The sequence below is a fragment of the Acartia tonsa genome, chromosome 14, assembly GCF_053477335.1.
Source record: "Acartia tonsa isolate MP-2025a chromosome 14, ASM5347733v1, whole genome shotgun sequence".
NCBI lineage: Eukaryota > Metazoa > Arthropoda > Copepoda > Calanoida > Acartiidae > Acartia > Acartia tonsa.
This window is the reverse complement of record NC_137273.1, coordinates 27,754,526-27,770,013: the sequence shown is the minus strand read 5'-3', so window position 1 is coordinate 27,770,013 and position 15,488 is coordinate 27,754,526. Positions and strand designations below refer to the sequence as shown.

The following is a 15,488-nucleotide window of genomic DNA, read 5'->3' as shown; positions in this document are numbered from 1 at the left end:
CGCCCATTTCGAATTATAGAGTAGCTTCGCTACTAAGACATTTTACTTGAATTATCTTTTATATTACGTGACCTTTGTCTGGAAGTCCTATCTGTGCATGGCAATTAGTTGCGCCTGTGTATAGACCAAGAAATTCCCCTCTACTTTAAGGAACTCAAGGCTCATTATTCAAAAAGGAAGGGAGGGTGTAGAATATAGCCTAAAACCATCCAATGCCATTAATTTAGAAAAAAAAGGGAAATGTGATGTATTCTTGAACCCCCCCCCCCAAAAAAAAAATTAATGTATATTCTTGAATTTAACGAATGTTCTACAATAAATCTCCTTGACCATATTCGCATGTATGATTTTTGTGCTTCGCTACTTATGGAACTTGTCAACCTTGTTCTCATGTTTTTTTTTATGCATGGTGGGAAATTAGAACGAAAGGTTTATACTGAACAATGACTTGACAAAAATGTATTAATCATTATTTGAGATTAGCCTTCAAGGACGATATACAAAAATATTTAAAATTAGAAAAACGCTGTAAAAATTTCGTATATATTCTTAAGTAGAGTTTTATTTCCAGTTATATCACAATCCTCTTATATAAAGTAGTAAGGTTTTTTTGTCTGAAGCTTAATATATAAAACAGTTAGTTCTCCATATCAGAGAAGGTTGACAATGGTCCTAGGTTGGTTTTAGGCTGTTCCATTTTTAGATTCAAGTATTCAAGTATTTGTTACTGCCCCTTGAATCGAGAAACCCCTAAATGCTAGAGGGTGCAACTGCTAATGTTCTAAAAAGGATAAAAAACAACAAAATAACCCTTATGAAGATTAAAATTAAGCGAAGACAACAAGATTTAATCCAAGATTTGTTTATATAACTATTTGGGTTACAGTATAATTTACATTCCAATGTCCCCTTCCTCTATGCTTAATTTTCCAACCCTTAACCATAGAACTATTGGAAATTATACGCAGAAAAGGTGTATATATAAGAATGTATATGTATAGAATGTAGCTATACAATTTATGTATATATAACTCTTTAGTATTAAACCAACACTGAACAATGAAGTGCTTAAAAGTTATGAATAAAAATCCATACAGGAAAAAAGTTTTATGATTTAAAAGTAGTTTAGAGTGTACTTTAATGAAATTGTGAAAAAAAAATTTGAATTTGAATTTGATTTAGCTTGGCTACAAATGAAAACTACTATGAAACAAGTTAAGAGAAAAATCCAAACTTTTTCTCTCATTGATTAGCAAATTTCATTCCATTGCAAAAAAAATCGCGTAATTTGGTGTAACATTTATTACTTTGAGATGTAAATATTGATTTTTGCTAAATTTTGTTGTATTAAATAACTCATTTCGTTTAATTATTTTGACTGGAAGGACGTATAGACCCTAGTTTTAGAGTTGCTGTGCTAATAAAAATTGACAAATTACAAATAAAATCATAAAACGGATTATTTAAAAGATTTTTCGTGATTTTGATATTTTCTTCAACATTTTTAATGCTATTTACTAACAATTATAAAGGTAAAACATTTATCTTTTCTAGGGAATTGATTCTCTATAAATAAAATATTTTGTATATAAATAAAAGAGTCAAAAAGCAAGATCTTAAAGGACTAACCTAAAAACTAGATCTGTCCAGTAGTTGGCAAGATCCTTCGGTACGAACACACAGACATATAATTGTATATAACAAGACGTATCCTAACTTGCTTTTTTACTACCTCGTGTAAAAAACTTTCACTCTGAAATTTTCTTCGCATATTCCTGCTTTAAAAAGGCCAATCTTGTTCATAAATTGTTTAAAATATAAACGTACAACAATTTGCATGGATAACAGCGAAGTTCAACAAATCCAATTAAAGTAACAACTTGCGTGATGTATGAAAAAAGAAAATCTACAGCCGCAGCCGCCGAGACGGCTGAATTATGATGCTAAATTTGTATATTCTTATATGAAAGTAATATGATGCCAGTCTGTGTGTAATGAAGGATCTCGCAAACCGCTGAACCGATATGATTTTCCTTTTCAGTGTAGCATCTCAGAGATTTATAGCTATTTTGGGGGAGGGTACCACCACCCTTCCAAAAAAATCTCCCCTAAAAATATGACCCATCAAAAATTTTATTTTTACTTTTTCTTCTTAAAAATAAAATGAAAATGGAAGAGAGGTTTAAGCCCCCAAATAAGTGCCCCTAGAGCCGTTTAGGGGCGAAGCCGCTAGATGTTATTCAAGAAAATATTCTAATTTAGGTTATAATATACGACAGTTTGACAATATGGGTATTGATTGTAACCTCCACAGGAAACTAATACAGGTAAATAATTAACGCCATTCCTATAAGCATTCCTTTATATATATCACAATGGAGGTCATAAGTTATCTATAATACAAAGTAGCTTGATGTCTGTCCGTCTATCCGTCCGTCCGTCCGTCCCTTAAGATCTCGGTAAACACTGAACCGATTGGATTCTACTCTTCAGGGAATATATCTACTGTTCCTGTGATGGTTTTAAACTATTTTGAGGGACACCCCGAACCCCCCCCAAAAAATAAAAAAAAATCCCCCTAAGGAGCACTCATAGAAAAAAAACATAAACCTCACTTATAATTTTGCATTTTTAATAGAGGGACAAAGCCCCTAGAGGCCCCTAGGCTAGTTAGATATATTGGTAAATGACTATGGACAGTAAAATAATCTTCCCACCACAAAAATAATTAATACAATTTTCCTTCTTATTAGTAGATATTATATTAGCGGCTACGCCCCTAGAAGCCTCTAGTGGCACTTTAAATGTTTGGTTTTTTGTTGCGTTCAAATTTCTACGATACCTAGCTACGCTGCGTAGGAGTGTCTTTTTACGATACCTAGCTAAAAACCTTCCCGGGACTTCTGAGAGGCTATCCTGTTAAGGAGAACCCGATCGGTTCAGCGGTTAGCGAAATCATTCGGTACAAACAAACAGACAAACAGACAGACATACAGACACACATCCTGTTACTTTATTAGAAGGCTAGATTTGAAACCTATAGGACAAGTCAATATATCTTAGAAGGGTGTGAGTCAAGAAGAAATGCAGAACCAGTTTCAAGATATTGAATTTATAGGAAAGCATAAAAATTATTAACCCTCCTAAACTAAATTTAAATACCCGCGGCCAAACCATCTCACAATAGAGACCATAAAAATGAGATTAGGGGGCATGTCATGGCTCATAAACAGGCGCAAGTAATAATCATGATCAGTTTGGACTTCAAGACAAGAGTTTTGGCAGTCAAAGGGTTGGTTGTCCGTTGGTTGATATCTAAACTATTATCCTTGAGCTTTGATGTGTTCTCCTTTAATACCTGATTAATACGGGGGGAAGGGGGACATGTGCACGCTAATGGTTGTTATCCTTGTTCTACATGTATTTACGTTGAAAACAATGTTTTAGTAGCAAAACTAACATATAATTCGAACTCTCTGCAAAATGTATGTTTGTCTGAAATTTGTAGGTGATAACGTGATTTTCTCGGCTCTTATAAAAAATACCAGGCTAAAATTTCTTGTCAATATTCCCATCATTTTGGAGCTTCTTTAAGTATGGCGTTTAGGGCTGCATTTAAGCAGCTTTTTTATCATTTACAGCTTAGTTTTACATATCATTGGTGTTTGTTTTAAGATTTTTAATATTTTTATTTATGGTCTGACTTTCACAATTCTGATTAAAAAGCGTCTACTACTTATGGATGTTCTCAACCTTATTTTCAATTTGAAGTAAAAATAAAAACTTTTATGCTAACATATTTCAGAAAAATCATTTGTCATTCATAATTCGGAGGTAAAATATTATCAATAGCGAAGCTAGCATATAAATTAAAGAAAAAATAAAAAAATTTAAAAAGACAATAATTTATTTAATGTCTATGATGTTTTTTTTAATTATTCAAATTAATGCGGCATTTTTTTATAGGGAAAACTTAAAACAGAAGAACTTGTGATTAAAAAAAGGTAAAAACTATTACGAATATTCTTTAGAATTATTCATCTATCAACTTATTAGATTTATGTCCAAGCAATTACAATTACAACCTCATTGTGTTCGACCAGTTGTTTGAACAAAATAAAATATTTATGATGTTGTCATCCTTGTTTTTCCCTTCAGGCCATTATTAAACTGTCTAGACGCAACAGACCCTTATCTTGCATGTAAGTTTCTCGGAGCGATGCTACTCTACAATCTTCTCTCCGTCCGTCCGTCTGTTAGAAACGGTTAGGGGGAACGTGAATTACTCGGTTGCTTTTTAAGATAGACGGCTGTCCGTAGGTCCGTCCGTCTGTCTGAATCGGATAGCTCTTTACGTTAATCTAGGCATGTTAGAATTGTTCTATCGATTTCAAACTTTGCATGGTGATTCATGTAGTAGTTAGGTACGATGTAGAAAGCGTAGCAACTCTATAATCGTTATCAAAATGTCAGTACGTCCATTTTAAACATGTTTAAACATGTTAAACTATTTTAACAACAAATTTTAATGTAATATAATAAACCGATTGGCCTGATTTTTGGAATACTGATTCCTAGGACAACAAAGTACAATGTTATAAGCAAAGCATCTCTATAATCATTTCCAAAAATTGTAAGTATTTCCTCATTTATTATCCTGTATCTAGGCAGTTTTTCAACAAATTTACTTACAATTTTTTTTCTGAAGAAAAAAGACTTTTTTTGTTACATTTTTTCTTCAGTGAAGCTTTCCCTGTGCTTCATTGGATCTTTGTTATTTTAGAATCTGTTTAAGACGTCTTGTGTCATTTAAAACGGTGTGCGGGTGTGACAAGTACGTTCAGCTGCTTTGCAGCTAGCAGCCTTTGAAGTTTATAGATTTTTTTCCTAATGAAATAAGCCACAACCGCCCCCTCCACCCAGTGAGGCTCGAATTATATCTAAAATATCTGAAATAATTGGAAGGGGGGTTGTGGGCTTGGAAGTGTTCCATTATTAGAGTAAAACACTAGAGGGAGAAAGGGTTAAATAACTGTATCTCCCTATTGCAACCGTCTTGTGCAACCTTTCTATTGGGCCATTGAAAATCAACCAATGGTGTCGCTTATATTAACCTAGCCAAGTAGCAGAAAATAATTTAGAAGCAGACGAAAGAGGTCTTTGAAAAAGGAAGGGATCTATCTATACAATAGATCCATTGATCACTAAGTAGGTTGGAGAGCAGCAAAACTTTTGTTTAGATGTTATTGGCCGAGATCTTCTAGTACGTCCAGCTACAAAACATGTAAATTATGCACTTGATAATTTGGGATCTCTAGGTGTAGTAATAATTTAACATTTAGAAGTAATATGATATCTTGTGTATGTGTGTGTAGTTGTGTGTGTGTAGGTGTGTGTTTGTCTGTAGCTTAAGATCTTGCTTACTGGTGGACCGATATTGTTCTCCATTTTAGTTAAGCTTTACACAGATTTTCATATACTTTATTTTCAAATTCAAGTCATTAGATAGTTTTACAACCCATCCCCGATATGGGAACAAGAATAATTCAAAAGTTTAATAAAATACAAAAGTGATGAGGACTTTTTATAAAAAGATTTTTATTTTTTTTTTCTAAATGATTATTTGAAAAGTAAAATCTTACAATTACAAGTATCGCTCTGGGTAATTTACTATGGTGGGCAAAAGACATACAAGACTAACTAACCGGAAATGCTACTCTATTATTCACTATGTCTGTCCATAAGTCAGTCCGTAACGCTATGGGGGAAACGTGATTTTCTCAAATCCTATTTAAGATTGATTGATGAAATTTTCAGGGATTAGATATGTACACATTCTACATATTACCAACAAGTTTTTTTAGTTTTATTAGTTGGGGTGCTAGATCTATTCCTAGATTTTAAAGTTTTCATGATTTGCTCGACTCCTATTTAAAATTTTTTAATACACTGCTCTATAGTAATTTTTTTTCCTGATACCCACCATTAATTATTGTTGAGCTTAGCTACTTATGGATGTTGTCATCCTTGTTGTGTATTAGAATTAGAATCTCACCAGCAAGCCTTGGATGTTATGGAAATGGTATTCAAATTTCAGCTAAAGGTAAGTGACGTCATATAATAATCAGAATAAGAATAGACTTAATTATAGAAATGATTTGCAGTCTACCAATTGGAATACATTGTTATTATCGAGTCTATTCGCCAATAAATTTTTTTTCTGCCAGTCCGTAAGGAGAAATGTAACTTAGTCGGCTGCTATTCAAGATATATACTATTAGATAATACTATATATTCATTTCATTACTGTATAGCATCATCCCATACGTTATAGCAAAAAAACCTCATCACGATATAAGGAAGATTCCAATACTGTTTTGAGTATTACTTAGTGTTCTATGGAGTAATATGTATTACTAAATAGAGAATGTGCATTTTATAGTATTATCATCTAATACTCTCTATGGAATAAAATTAAATACGCTAGAAGTAAGTTTTTAATACTCTGGTTCGTAATTTTTGTCACTCTGTTGCAATAGTTATTACGGTATATAGTACTACATGGTGTTGTATATTCATTTTGTTAATACAGCACACTTACTGGTCCAGGTCTAATACAACCCCAGCGATCAATTGATACTAAATGAAAAAAATATTTTTTACAGTGTAGAGCTGATTTTTACTTTGAAGATCCCTCAAACAGTATAGTAGCAGTAAATGATTTTTTTAGTCATTCAGTCTGTCAGTCACTATACAAAATGAAAATATTAATGATGTTATATTAGAATAATGAATTTTTTAAATATTTCCTTTTTTATGGGCAGTATAAAAAGCTTCTAGATTATACTGTTCCTCATATAAAAAAAGATATTTTTCTCTATTATTTCATTTATCTATCTAATACTCTATCTGTATATCTATCGATCTATCTAATTGTATATATTTATCAGAAGGGACTCTTCATTGAGGCCGGGGCTGCTGATTGTGAATTTTCAGAGACGCTTCCCTTGGAATATAAATATGGATGGACAGGTAGCGCAGCAATTCTATCTAATACTAGGCTGTCTGTATTTCCAGGAACTATGAGGAGATACATGTATAGGAGAACCATATAGCTTTAGCGGTTAAATAGATCCTTTGGTACAGACAGACATTCTGTTATTTTTATATAAGGAAGTAAAAATACTAGCGGATACACCCCTATAGGCCTCTATGGGAACTAGTGGTGCAGGGAGGAGGTCAACCAATCCCCCCGGCACGCATATTCTAATCTAGTTTTAAAAAGAAAAGTAAAAAACATTTTGGAGAGAAGGTCATTTTTTCTAGGGGCGTTTTGTCTTTGGAGGGTGGTGGTAACCTCCCTCAAAATAGTCATCCAGGACCTATGTAAAGCTACATTGTACAGGAGAACCATATCAGTTGAACGGTATGTGAGATCCTTCAGTACAAGAATACAGTCAGTCAGGCATCCTTTTATTTTTCATTTTTTTCTGCAGGTGTCCTCTTAGAGCCAAATATGAAAGACTTTGAAACCTGTAAAAAGGTGAGCTATAGCATTTTAATACATTTCTTTGTATGACTCTTCTACCCATGTAAATGGAAATGTTAACTATAATATCATTTATTCAGTTATTGAAAATCAGTATTTTGTCTATTTGTAATTATATAGGAATATTTTATACTTTTCTTATGACTTTATGACCATCTCATGTATATTTAAAAAGCATTTGTTGCTGTCTATTCCCTTTAACTATTTGTCTTATTTTCTTCACAAAAAAAGTAAACATTTTGTTCATTTGTGATCATATGATAACATTTTTAGATATTCGATATCTGCTGTCTACATATGTTTAATGGTATAGGCACAAAATAAATGTTAATATGTTGCACATTCCCTTTAAATATGTATCTACCCCCCCCCCCCCTCCCCCCCAATATTCTTATTGTGTCTTTTATGATCATTTAGTAACGTTTTTATATGTTACCATATTCAGTCTATTTAAGTTAAAGGAAATTGCCACCAAAACTTTGTCCTTTTACTGCCTATTCCCTTTAATCTAATTCTTAATATTTTTTATTAAGGTTGGTAGACAGGCCTATCTGATGCATACCTGCTTAGGGACACAAAACACTCCCTATTTCACACAATTTAACTTTCAGAGGTATATTTATAGATTATCTGTTTATATCAAAGTGGCAGGATGTTTGTGTGTGTGCATGTGTGTGAGTCCACCGAACCCACCCGCTTAATTTATATAGAATTTGTTGTTGAATAAGGCCAGATGATTTTTAAACACTTGTTATATACAAAAGTTATGGTATTGATTGGACATTTTGTTTTTACTGAAATTTGATCAGGGTGGGAGGGGACATTGGGCTATTTATTGCTCTAGTCTCCAAAGTTTAATATAACAAATCCAATTCATTGGCTTTATGGACTTTTAAATTTTTATTGTGTTGAGTGTCCAAACATTTCAACGAATAATTGTAATCAACAGAAGGGGTAATTTCGTTTATTATCATTGGGAATAGACTTAAATTTAATATTTCATATCCTTTTAGATCCCTTTAATAACTCAACGGATTTAACATGTTAATAAAGTAAACAATTCTATAACCAACAAATGAATAGAAAATCACGAAACCTTTATTTTTAAATATGTTTGTTTTTTAGTGCGGGACATGATAACCATACAAAAACTACGTAAGTGTGCATTTTATTTGTAGTAGCAGGGTTACTCTAATTAGGTATTATAGACAGTAAAATAACCAAAAATACATGGGTATAAATAGGGGATATGAAACCAAGGAATAATGTATAACCAACAAGAGAAATAAATCAAAAATATTATTTTGGGGGCAAATGGAGAGGTCGTCAATTTTACGATGATGCTGAAACTTAAAGGTGTGACAAATTTGGAAGGCAGGCTTTTATTCTAATGTTGGTGTTTGTTTACACCCTCTTGTCCATACTTAGAATTGATTGAATTATTTTACTTAAAAGATATTGCATGAAAAAGCTAACTTAAATTGATGTTTTTTAGAGCAATGGGAGGATTTGCAAAGCAAGGAGATACGCACGAGGTTTGATTATTATAATGTTTTAGAAAGCCAATCTTTAACTAGGATATATACCTACAAACAAAAAATTTACATAAATAAAGAGAAAGAATATTGGGTTTCTAAAAATGACCGGAAAAAGTTAGTTATAAAACAGATTTTAAATAGAGGGAGAAAAGATAAAAAGAACACGGATTAAGTAGAACATGAAGCTGTATTTTGTAGCATGACTGACTGACAGACGGTTCAAGGAAACTAATTAGTGTAGTCGAGTCCTATAAAATTTTTTTAGCTGTCCATCTTAATGTTGAGCCGCAAAAATCCCACTTACATAAAATATTTCAGTCAGCTTAGAATCATAGAGTAGCTTCGCTACTGTTACGTGACTAATCCCAAACTCCATCTCTAGATCCAATGTTTCCCACTCGAGTCCATCCTGGCAGCCATAAACAACCCCACTGTCAATCTTTTTGTTCTTGACATCGAGGGATTCGAACTTGCTGTCCTGAGGGCCATCAACTGGGATAAAGTTGATATAGAGGTACGGATAGATAGATAAGCTGATAAATTTAATAATACATTTAAAGATAGGGATAGAGAAAAGGAAAGAAAGATATTCATTTAATTTTCGTTGTCCTATCCCTCCTTAAAAATATGAAAATAGTGAAATGGGTAAAAAAAATTAGAATATTATAGTAAAAAATGTAATAAAATACAAAATAGTAAATGTGTTCTATCTTATTAAGAGGTGAATATTTTAAAATCGAAAAATAAAAAGAATATAATAGGGTGGGTTGATTTTGGACATTTTTTTCTGAGACCAAAGCGGCACAATGTCATCGAAGGTGATTTGACTTTTGTGTCAGAACCTGAATTGGGACATAGTGCATTTTTTTTACCCTAGGTTAGGAAACTTCATTTCACTTTTCAATAAAATCTAAAATGCAGCGGTTTTTGCAGGAGGTACCATTTTCTGTAAAAATTTTAGAGGAAAATTAAACAGTTTTTAGTTAATTTCTACTTCTATTTTCAACTGAAGAAAAAATCCTTTTGTGTATATACAGAATCATTGTTGTTACTTAATCTTATCAAAAAAAAAATTTAAAAATTAACCCATAAAAGCCGATTTTTAATTTTGTTCAATATGGGTAAAATAAAAATATTACCACTTCCAAAGGGTTAAAATCAAAATTTCAAAGCTCTAAAATGTTGTTCATCGAAAATAAATAGCAGTTTATAAGGACTTTTTGCATCCATCTTCTCATTTAACAGGAAAAAAAAACAAAAATAGAATCTATTTTTTCAGTGTTGACATAAAAAAGCATTTGATTAAAAATATAAATAACAATTTTTTAAAGAAGTGCTAAAAAGTTATACAGACTATTCAACTTTACCTCTGACATTTAATTAGATGTAAAAAATCTATTTATTATAGCAGACAATTATGATAATTTGTTTACAAAATTTTCAGCAAAGCATTACTGATAAACTAAGGACTTATTAGATAACATACTAAATGCTTCTTTGTAAAAAGATTCTATGTATTCTGTATTCTATAAATGTATTCTATAAGAAAATCATGTTTTAAATGGACATTTCAAATTATAGAGTAGCTTTTATAAAGTAGAATCTATTTAATCTTTAAAGAATCAAAATAAAGAATAAAAAAGTTTTGAATTTTATCTTGACATATATATGACTAGCATGAAGTATATAATTAGAAATGTAGATTATCTTATAAATGATTCTTGTTTAAACTCTCGAACTTGAAAAGTGCCGCTTAATTTAACTATGTTATTCAAAAGTTGGATTCGGTAGAAAATGTGATGGAAGGTTTTATTCTACTAACCTTCCACTAACTGCTTTTACCTGGTCCCGGAATGATTTTAGGAATTTCCCCATCCCTTTGAATTAAAAGATTCTAGATGCTAGTGGCGCATCCCCTAGTTTTACATAATATGATTAAAACAATGTTTTTTTCTGTCGGACTTAATCCCAAATAAACATAATTTAGAAATAGTCACAATTTTAATAATGGATGTAGAATATACATGGATATTATGACAAGGGAAAATTGTCGTCAATTAAGCTTGCTAACATGAAACCCATGTATTGGTCAGTTTGTTTATCCAGAAAAAGGGGAGGATATAAATGTGGTAAAGGGGGAAATGTTAATTTAGCCTTATTAGAGAACATGAAAATCCAAATAATAATATATCCATTATTAGTAGCGAAGCTACTCTATGATTTTATCTTTTTTATATTTTTTAAAACTGGTTTACTTTAGTAATGTATATAGAATACATGTATATATTAACAAGGGAAAATTTGTCGCTAATTTAGCTAGCTAATATGTACCTCGTTTATTATAGTTTGTTCATCCATGGGGTGGATTGGGGTATTGTAACTTTAGCTGGCTGTGAGAATTACTTTATTAGAGTACAAGAAAATCTGGTGCAACATCCAAGTAATAGTAATATTTCTATAGCATTCAGCAAATCTGCACATGGTAAAGAAAGGTACGAATCTTAGCCTAAACAAATTTCATAACTAAAGACAAAATAAAGACCTACTGCTGTTATGTCAGATGAGCGGTATTTATAGTAAAAGTAGGGGAAATGCCTTCTCTCAAAAACAAGTGCAACCCATAAACATGATCATTTTGGAAAAAGGGTATGTTACAATATAGTCTGCAATATTTTGGATCATAAGCGTGCAGAAGGGGATGTATACAACCCCATGAAACAACATTTTATGAAGAACTGCATTTCCCTTTTATCACCCTTGAATAAAGAGAGAGAAAGAGACAGATACACAAAGAGAGAGAGGGAGATTGGTAACACTTTTATTTTGGTGTGGTTTTAGACTATTTTCAAGATCAATATCGCCCTAAAGTCAAAGGGTAAAACAACTCATGGATCTAAAGGGATAAGACAAAGGACAATAAATTGATGTACATCCTCAATATTGAAACACAAAACTACCTTCTTTGGAGCTTAAGATTAGTGGTTGAAACGTTTGAACAGTCAACTTAATAAACTAACCAATTAAAAAAGTCCTCAAAGTTGTTAAACCAACGAATAAGAAACATAATTGTAAAACTTTAAGGACTAGTGTAATAAACATTGGTATCCCTCACTCTGGGAACAGCTAGTCACTTGAAGCTACTCTTTAATTTGAAATGTCCGTTTGAAAACATGATTTTCTCATAGAATAAAAATTTTTAAAGGAGCATTTAGTATGTTATCCAATAAGACCTTGGTTTATCAGTAATGATCTGATGAGAATTTCCATAAGAAAATTTATTTTAATTGGCTGCTATACTAAATTGACTTTTTTTACATCTATTTCAATGTCAGAGGTAAAGACTGAATAGTCTGTATAACTTTTTAGCACTTTAAAAAAATATTTTTTTATAGTTTTTTATCAAATGCTTTTTTTATGTCAACACTGAAAAAATAGATTCTATTTTTAGTTTTTTTCCCTGTTAAATGAGAAGATGGATGCAAAAAGTCCTTATAAACTGCTATTTATTTTCGATGAACAACATTTTAGAGCTTTGAAATTTTGATTTTAACCCTTTGGAGATGGTAATATTTTTATTTTACCCATATTGAACAAAATGAAAAATCGGCCTTTATGGGTTAATTTTCAAATTTTTTTTTTGATAAGATTAAGTAACAACAATGATTCTGTATATACACAAAAGGATTTTTTCTTCAGTTGAAAATAGAAGTAGAAATTAACTAAAAACTGTTTAATTTTCCTCTAAAATTTTCACAGAAAATGGTACCTCCTGCAAAAACCGCTGCATTTTAGATTTAATTGAAAAGTGAAATGAAGTTACCTAACCTAGGGTAATGAAATGCACTATGTCCCAATTCAGGTTCTGACACAAAAGTCAAATCACCTTCGATGGCATTGTGGCGGGGATCTGCAAATGATTTTTAAGAGTATAATACACCTCTGGATGATTTAAAATTTATCCTAAGTCTTAAAACCGCTGACGACCAAACATTCAATTGTATAGCTATTTGTAAATGGGTGTCAAAAATTTATTGAATCAGAACTATGGCTTCATGGTGCTCCTAGGAAAGGCATTGATGAGTAGAATCAGGAACTTTTGACCGTTTCAAAAAATCTCGTTCCTAGCCTGAGAAAAACTCAAAAAACCTCTACAAATTGGAAAATTCTCAATAAACCTTTTTCTTATTTCTAAGGCTAGGAACGAGATATTTTTAAACGGACAAAAGTTCCTGATTCTACTCCTCAAGGCCTTTCCTAGAAGTAAACAGAATTTTAACATTTCTGTTGGAAGCAGAGAGGAAGCTAGTATAAGTCGGTCAGAGATGGACATTGGTAGAGGATACTTATAGAGATGCTACTTTTCTAAAAATAGCCATGTTATAGGACTTTAAAAAATAATTGTAGAGTTGAAACGCTTTAAATATTATTCCTTTTTTTACAGGTTTTTCCATGCAAAGTTTGAAATGGACTGGGCGATTTAATTAATGTTAATGGGTGTACGAAATAGTAATAACGACAGACGGACAAACATACTTTAAAGAAGTGTTTCAAATAACAACTTATTTAGGTTCTGACTGTTGAAATAGAACATGCAGGAGAATTTATGAAAGGTAAAAATTGCATGACTCAACACACACAAACAATAACATTTTTTGACAATTTCCACAAAAATCTAAAGAATAATCCATTCTTCTTGGCCCGGTCCTTTACATTACTTAAATTAAACCTTTGATTTTTCGATTTACTTTACGCGATAAACTGTATATGATGAAAAAATATTTAATGCTTCGCTATTGTATCACATATTTAGGTACACCGACAAACGTTCTACCGCGACAAACGTCCTAATGCGACAAACCTCCTAAACGACAAACCTCCTAAACGACAAATGTCCTAATGCGACATCTATTTAGTAAAACGTCCTAAAAAATTTCAAAAATTATGAAATTAAAAAAAATCTTTCAAAAAGGACAAAATCCTCTAATTATAAAAATATTTAACAATATTAAATTCAAAATGGCGATAAAACACAGGAAAAAATACTTTTTAAATCGAATAACTTTAACCATAGGCTAAATTTTACAAATCTGTCCGACAGTTTTCCCAAAGTCTGTGTTGGCTATCACAAACGGAATGGTTTCGAACCCAATACAACCGTGCATTACAAAAATAAACCTTTAATTTTCTAAATTAAAAAAATATATATCTATTTACTTTTATTTTAGAACATTTTTAAATTAAATTTGGAAGATTTAATTTTTGAAAAAAAATTAGGACGTTTCACTTAAGAGATGTTGCATTAGGACGTTTGTCGTTTAGGATGTTTGTCGTTTAGGAGGTTTGTCGCATTAGGACGTTTGTCGTATTAGGACGTTTGTCAGTGTACCCATAATTATCCTTTCTTTTTTTGCAGATTCGTCCCCTCAAATAATAGATGAGTTTATGGAGAGTAAAGGATATAAAAGGTATTCATTTTTTTTATTGAAGCATGCATGGTGCTTTCGCACAAAGTACCTTTTGAGCACCGAAAACCCCAACCCCTCTGATGTAGTTAATAAATTGAAAACAATGGGGAGGGGGAGTAAAATTTTCCCCACGTCTAACTCCTGTGGGGAGCACTAACCATCCGGGGTCTCTCCCTGTGATGTCCTAAACATGCAGGGCTACTCAGTACCCAATATAATCTTACCCATCCTTATGTAATGGACAAAAATACTGCTCTCCCACCCCCCTTTTATTTTCAATTATTAGAAAATTGCAAATTAAAGAGAGAAACTCAGGGGGTTAAATGTTCTACGGTGGATTAGAACCGGTTCTCAGCCATACGAAAAAGTTATGTCTATCATCGTATCATATCCAGTTTTCTACGAATATAAAAATTAACAATTAAATATCAAAACCAGGTTTATTAGCCCATGCCTTTGACATCTCGGGGCTAAAAAACTAGTTTTAATCTTATAATTATACATTTTTATATCTGTGGAAAGCTGTTTATAATACGATGCGCGAAATAACTATTTTTGCTTCTTTACTAATTAACAAATTGTCCTTATTTTCAGGTTCAGACATAGAAAGAGAAAGCACCATATAACTGGTGAAGATTTAGATGCTCTATATGTTAGAAACGATATAGTTAGTAAATATAATGTGGTTCAATTATGATGTTTTAATAAAAACAGTTTCATTAAAGAAACCTGTCTTATTCACTCTCAGTTTGTTTCACGCAAAATAGGGAGGGAGGAGCCATTAGAGAGTAAATTACATTGGTCCCAATGATTTACAAATTTGTTTTAACTTTTCGTCCATTTTCCATTTTGTATCAACCAATCAGGATTAAAGAAAAGTACGCAAAAATTTTAAGTCAATATCCCCTCACATCCTTTCGTTGTATCTTTTAATAA

General features: G+C 31.8%; 1 protein-coding gene across 1 annotated transcript; it reads left to right on the top strand.

The window, feature by feature from the left end:
• The first annotated feature begins 1,047 nt into the window (after positions 1-1,047).
• On the top strand, positions 1,048-15,272 carry LOC145306047 (uncharacterized). Its single transcript, XM_080147977.1, has 18 exons — positions 1,048-1,098; positions 1,472-1,532; positions 2,263-2,327; positions 3,064-3,118; positions 3,806-3,834; positions 3,967-4,004; positions 4,159-4,202; positions 5,241-5,318; positions 6,042-6,103; positions 6,951-7,032; positions 7,497-7,543; positions 8,083-8,162; positions 8,675-8,704; positions 9,045-9,084; positions 9,470-9,601; positions 13,655-13,697; positions 14,501-14,552; positions 15,147-15,272. Exons 1-18 carry the CDS (start codon positions 1,060-1,062, stop codon positions 15,247-15,249), a joined length of 1,080 nt encoding a protein of 359 aa, XP_080004103.1. The 5' UTR covers positions 1,048-1,059; the 3' UTR covers positions 15,250-15,272.
• The last annotated feature ends 216 nt before the right edge of the window (positions 15,273-15,488 follow it).

Coding starts and splice junctions, on each gene's coding strand:
- LOC145306047 (XM_080147977.1), top strand. CDS start 1,060: ATGAAGTGCTTAAAAGTTATGAATAAAAATCCATACAGG. Junction 6,104..6,950: donor TATTCAAATTTCAGCTAAAG/GTAAGTGACGTC, acceptor TATATTTATCAG/AAGGGACTCTTCATTGAGGC. Junction 13,698..14,500: donor TGCAGGAGAATTTATGAAAG/GTAAAAATTGCA, acceptor CTTTTTTTGCAG/ATTCGTCCCCTCAAATAATA.